Here is a 6377-nt window from a genome sequence, read left to right as displayed (position 1 = left end):
TTGAAGTATAGGCCGAGGAAGAACATATAACATTTGGAGCGTATCTGAATCCTTGGGCAAATACAGTCATTCTTTTTTTTTTACTTATGGAATCGGCCTTAAGGGCTGTGGTCTCTGTGTGCCTTCATAGTTTTAATTTTATAAGAGGGGGTAAACCTCCAGTGTTGATAAATGTAGAGCTGCCATATTGTTAGTGTTGGTTGACACATACATTTTACTAACAAGAAACCCCAAATAACCATTTGGTACCATTTATAAACTAACAGTGTGTATTTTTAGCGCAATAATAAACAACAAAATCAAACAACATGAGACGCAAGTAGTGGGAGAAATCCCATTTCAACATTTATACATAAATACTACATCCCCATTGATTTATTTATGTGAGTCCTATTCATTTATAATGCATGTTTCCCTGCTTTCTTCAATCGTACCCTTTTAAAATCTTAAGTAGTTATTTACCTTATCCAACTAATTTATTCTTATTATTTAAACACAAATCCCTATCTACTTCATTAGCCTAATTCATTGCATCCATGAAAGAATGGTTTATACTGTTGAATATAAAAAACATAATGAAAAATAGATACAAAATATACACTTTTATTGTCAAATGTTGAGTTTTTCATCATTATTATTCAGACATATACAGCAACAAGCAGTACGAAGCATAGTTCAAGTAGTAAAAAAAACAATACCACGTTCCAATATATACAATTCATGTTTACATTGTTACTGATTAAAGCTGTGTATTTGATACACACTCAGTCAAACAAGCTATACAGCAAGTATTTACAAAACCTTTGTCATAAAAAAAAAACAGCTGTTGTTCATGTGCACTACTTTTAACAAAAACTATTTTTAACCTAAATAACATACTTTTGCATTTACTGAGCATAGACCATAACCATTTTATATTTACCAATGGGGTAAGATTTCAGGCAAATGTTAAAAATGACACAAAGTCACGGCAGTGACCTCTCTTTCATAGGTTGAACCCTTGGTGTTGACTAAGTAAAAGCACACAGTCAAGTTATTTAAAAAATGTGTCCCATAGTTGAAAGATGGCAGTGCCGGTAAAAGGTAACAGCTTACTTTAAAATAATTTATTTTCTCCTCTTTCTTCCTTGTTTTTCTTATGTAAAAGTAATGGGATACCAGTAATTATACTATGGATATATTTTAGATTAAAGTGTCAAAGTGTCACTGTGGTTTCAGGCTCTTTGTCAAAAAAATAAGTTTCCTGATTGGCCGACCTGACTCTCAGTCAAACAGTCAGGACACTCCCAACGTCTGCACTACCCTGTAACTGAACAACGTCATACTATCTTACCTCTCGAATAGAGGCTGTCTCCTCTAAGTAAGTAAGTGTGCCGAAAACTATTCAAATCCAACCGTAGTCTTTTGTCAATGGTGGTAGTACTCCCCCTGATCTATGGAGAGCATAATTTCATCACAAGCTTTAAGTGCTTTGCTTTTAGCTTATAATAGTGAATATAACACTTATGCTACACAACTAAATCCTTTCTCCAGGAACGGAGATCTTGAGCTCTCACCACAAAACAGGAAGTATGTTTATGACCATAATAAGCAGATAAAATCTTAATTTCTGGATATTTCACAGAAAGTTTTGTTTTAACCTAAAATGTTAGAGTTAACACAACTCATGTTTTAAACAGAATATTGTTCAAGAGGGACATTTATGAGCGATAGCCGCTGTATCCCAGCTCTGTAGGCTGCCACACAGCGTTGTCTCGGGGGCAGTGGCTGTGGCAGGCACAGGTCAGGACCACCATGACCGGTCTCCTGCTGGTTTTACGGTTGGCACACTGGAACTCCACCAGGGCGGTCTTGGTTCTGTGGGGGGTGCAGCAGCGGGCGTCTGTGCAGGTGCCACAGTAGCGAGGCTTGTAGGCCTGGACGCTGGTGCAGTTCTTATAGTAGAGGTGGACGGCTTTGTCGATCCTCACCATCCTCTGACACTTACTGCCTCTCTGCATGGGGTAAAAGAAAGAGGTGAGTCCAAACAAAAAGCTTATGTCTCCTTCTACTGCTGTCTAATATAATATATAATATAAAGTCATGGCATGAAAAAACAAACCAAAAATACCTTTGGCGCAATAGGTGTCAGCTGGGTCTGGTCCTGCTGGTCGTCACATGGTCTGATCATACACAGCCGGCTCTGTTTCACCATCTCACACCGACTGTTCTTATTGGTGACCCTGGTGGACACCCCCATGCTGCAGGTTTGAGAGCAGGCCCCCCACTCTGTGGTCTGCTCAATGCAGTTCAGACTGGGGTCAAAACCGTCAAAGCTTACTGTGTCCTCCTGACGAAAGGCTGAGAAGCACACACAAGGTCGACGGTTAGTTAGATAAATACATCTGTTATAGGACATTCATGAAGTAGTTTGTATGGTTGAAAACTTTAAAGCAACCAGCAACAAATTCAAAAATATGAAACACTTAAAGATCCTTGATTGTATTCAACTGGTTGCAGGAGGATCACATTTCTGCTTCACATTCCAGACTTAAGCAACAACACTTTCTCTTTCCTCTGTGTTTCTGCCTCTTTTCTAAGCATTCACTTATTTTTCTCTTTCCTTCCTTGCTTAGTTCCTGCTCCCTTACCCTGATCAGGTCATAGAAATGTACATAACCTTTAAACCTTTTGTCTCACACTGCAGTGACACTAACGTCTAGAAAAGCATAGGGGACTGTATGGATCTATCTGTACATACGGTCTGTTTGCTCAGTCTCATCCCATCTCACGCTACAGTTTACTCACCGGCCATGGCGAAGCCTCCCAGGGCACTGGCTTCAGCCTGGGGCTCGCACACCCACTTCTCGCAGCACTCTCCGGGCACCTGGACCCTGCGTGGCATTGGGCAGTCCGGCCCAGGCAACATCACGTCCAAATTGCAGCGTGGCACACAGGCGATCTGCCCATCACGGCAAAAACACTGGTATTTACAGCTGGGGAAGAAGGTCTGGCCGTTCTGATAGACAGAACCATCCAAAACACAGACCTCTCCTTTATTAGCTGCAGGGAAGAGACACAATAGGCAAAAGTCAGTAACCACGTTTTTACTTACATTATGTAATGTGTAATGTGAGAGAATGTAATTGCTCACTCACCAGCACAGGTACCGGTTCTCTTGTGGACGTCTGTGCTGTAGTCACACTGCAGACCTGTGCGTGTGTCACAAGGATTCATGTCAGAGCAGACCTGCCCTCTCTGACGGGCACACACCAGGCAGCAGACGCAGTCGTCCAGGATCAAAGGCACTCCGGGGGGGCACATGGGGGGCTCCTTAGGGCACTGGCACCTTCGAGGACACGTCTGGGACCAGACCAGTGTGAACACCTTGATAGGAAAGAAAATTAATTAGGGTTTTACATGTTGTTGAATGTTGTTTTTTCTTGTCCAACCAAAATGACTTGCTCTTGACAATCGGGATTAAATATTACATACAAAAATGTGTTGCCATCCTATTTTTTGTTGGGATATTTTTTTTTTTTTACTCTTGTGAAAAAAAGGTGGCATTTGCAGAAAGGCACATAATGACTATAGCAAACTTTAATGTCAGTTGCTTTCTCAGTGACTAAGTTGAACTGTTGCTAAAACAACCTTTTTCCAATTCATCACTCGGGAAAAATTAGGATATCATGATATAAAATTAAAAATAAAGAAGTAACTTTGTCTTGATATCTTAAAGAGATTTTTGTGTGAAAAATAATCCAGTCTACACAGAAAAAATTATTTGTTTTAAAAATGTTTTCATTATTTTAAACCTCTTCACACCAAGAGTATCTTCTGATAGAATATAAAAACGCTATATATATATATATATATATATATATATAAAATCACTCAGTGAGTGCTGCAATGCCTACCTGTGCCGTAAAGAAGACAAAAAGAGCTTTCTCTGAGAGATTGGTCATCTTCTTGGTGAGTAGAGCAGGATCAAAAATATCTGCAGTCTAATAAGTATTAAGTTGTCTTAAGATTGAGTCCTTTGGTTCAGGGTTGAATCTTCCCTCCTCTCTGGCTGTGCTGTAGCAGAAGGTTGTGATCTCTTTGTCGTTCTGGCTCAGTCTTGGGAGAGGAGGGTCTTATATAGAGGAACTGTCCTGCTGGCACCATGACAACAAACAGGAAGGAATGTCATAGAGATCACCCAGAGTGCTGGAGGGCGGCGAGACTCACATTTTATTGTGAGATCCTGTCAGAGAGGAAACACAACGAGGTTAATCAAATAATCTACAAACAAACGTAATATATACTTTACATGGTAGGCTTATTACATGTTTACGTTATCATTGTAAATTAAGTATAAGTACATTTGTTAATCAGTAGATCTCATTTTCCTATGCGCACTTTACCATTTACGATTGAAGTAACCTTATTGGGGATTTCCTTTGCACTCCAGGATGTTCATTTAATAAGGTTTTGAGGCTCTCTTACTTTGGTCCCACTGACAGTGGGTGGTGACCTTTTGACCTCTCTTGCCGAACCCTACATAGGTCACAGTGGAAAACCATCTTATTCCCTGTACGATTGTTACGGCTTCCTAAAATAGCCACACAGTGGAAACTTTGGATCATCCGTAGCTTGGATCAGTGGGAGGGCTGACACTGCGCTCAACACATCTGGTCTGAGATGTTATGGTTTCTTCAGAGCAGAGGAACACGGCTGGACTTGGGGGTGAAACTGAAACTACCTGTGTGTGTGTAAGATTTTACCCCAAGAGAGTTGGGGTGAGCTGTATAGTGAGTGTAGACATGCAACTGATGGTTATTTTCTTTTTTGATTAACTTGCCAATAACATTTTAGTAACATCTTATCTATAAAGTGTAAATGTGAAATAAAAATAGCTAAACATGAACAAATCACAAGGTGATATATTCGAATGTGTTTTCTTTCAGTACTAAAGAGAAAATAGGACATTTCCACATTTCAGAAGCTAAAAACAGCATTTTCTAGCATGTTGGCATGAGAAATGACTAATGATACATTGATTAAACTCAAACAAGGGGATTATTTTTTATTTATGATTATAAAAAGCTTTATTTTTCAATAGTTTCTGGATATTGTATGTTATATAAATATTCTAATAAAAAATGCTGCTGTTTTTATTTGAGAACTTTTTCCATCATGTTATGACCAAAAATCAATGCAGTATTTATTTACTGCACTAGACAAATAAGTCAAACATCTTTGGATTTAAGTGTTTCATATAAAACACTGTTTAAGGTTCCTGTGTTAACCTTATAGTTGTGTATAAGATTAGACTTCGGAGCATTATGAATGAATGGTTACATTTTTACTACTAAGTACTGTACTCTTTAGATATTTATATTTCATGATGTGGGCAGTTGTATACTGTTTATGTCCACATTTTGGCACAAACCAAGTGATTTTCAAACAGTTTGCCAATAGAAGCTGAATAATATCACATTTTAAAAGAATAGTTCTGTATGCAGACTCCAACCTTGGTTTTTATTTTGTATTTGTTGTAAACATTTGCCAACAGCCTTAAATGTTTCCAATAAATACTACCTGGATAACATAACACTATCGACTTATTTACTGTATGACAGCTTGGCACAGTGTGGCAAAATGGGACATCCTCTAAGAATGACGTGGGAAGTCTGCATACGCACATTCATAGTATCTGTGAAATATTTCAACTGTTGAGAGGAACATATGGAAGTAAACAAGCAGGTGGAAAGAGATGGAGGAAAGTGAGGAAACCAGGCTGCTGGCCTCAAACTCAGAAAGATGGAGGAGGCAGATATAGAAGGATGAACAAACCGAAACGTTCCAGCTGGTGTTAATATCCCACTCGCAGTTTGTTTACCCACTAGATACCCTTCATCCTCCAGTGGTACGAAACGTTTCAGTACCACTTTAAATTGAGGATGGACACCGTCTTTTCTAAACAAAGACAGCTCACACAGCAAAAGCTAGCTGTTGTCTGACTGTGCTGTAGGGCATCCAGATCTTTGCCAAGCGGGCAGGCCACACATTCAACGCCACCACTGAGAGCTCACCATGATCCGCTCAGTTTACACTGACAGTCCAACATCAGCAATGTTTTAGCAACACATCATACAGTAACATGTGGCCTACAGGCTGTGTGATGCTTTATGACATCTTCTTTTGACACATAGGAATTTATTGAGAGACAATTATTTAAAAAAAAGTTGACATGATGGTGCACGTTTTCTTCTTCTGACATTATGTTGACAATATTCTGATCTTTTACACATATTTTGAGACAACAAATACATTTTGGGCCATTATTGATGAATTCAATACAGTAAAGAAAACTTGGTTAGTAATTTCCGGTTTATACCAGCAGCACCGTGAGA

General features: G+C 39.1%; 1 protein-coding gene across 1 annotated transcript; it reads right to left on the bottom strand.

Annotated features, from left to right (window-relative positions):
- Positions 1–587: 587 nt before the first annotated feature.
- Positions 588–4069, bottom strand: LOC117461127 (CCN family member 3-like). The gene is made up of 5 exons (XM_034102846.1): positions 3897–4069; positions 3138–3366; positions 2788–3042; positions 2111–2340; positions 588–1994 (listed from the first exon to the last, which is right to left on the bottom strand). The coding sequence occupies exons 1-5, from the start codon at positions 3942–3944 to the stop codon at positions 1701–1703; spliced, it is 1056 nt and encodes a 351-aa protein (XP_033958737.1). The 5' UTR covers positions 3945–4069; the 3' UTR covers positions 588–1700.
- Between the last annotated feature and the right edge of the window lie 2308 nt (positions 4070–6377).

Source organism: Pseudochaenichthys georgianus, chromosome 16 (genome assembly GCF_902827115.2).
Source record: "Pseudochaenichthys georgianus chromosome 16, fPseGeo1.2, whole genome shotgun sequence".
In the NCBI taxonomy this organism is placed as follows: Eukaryota; Metazoa; Chordata; class Actinopteri; order Perciformes; family Channichthyidae; genus Pseudochaenichthys; species Pseudochaenichthys georgianus.
This window is presented reverse-complemented; position numbering and strand designations above follow the sequence as displayed.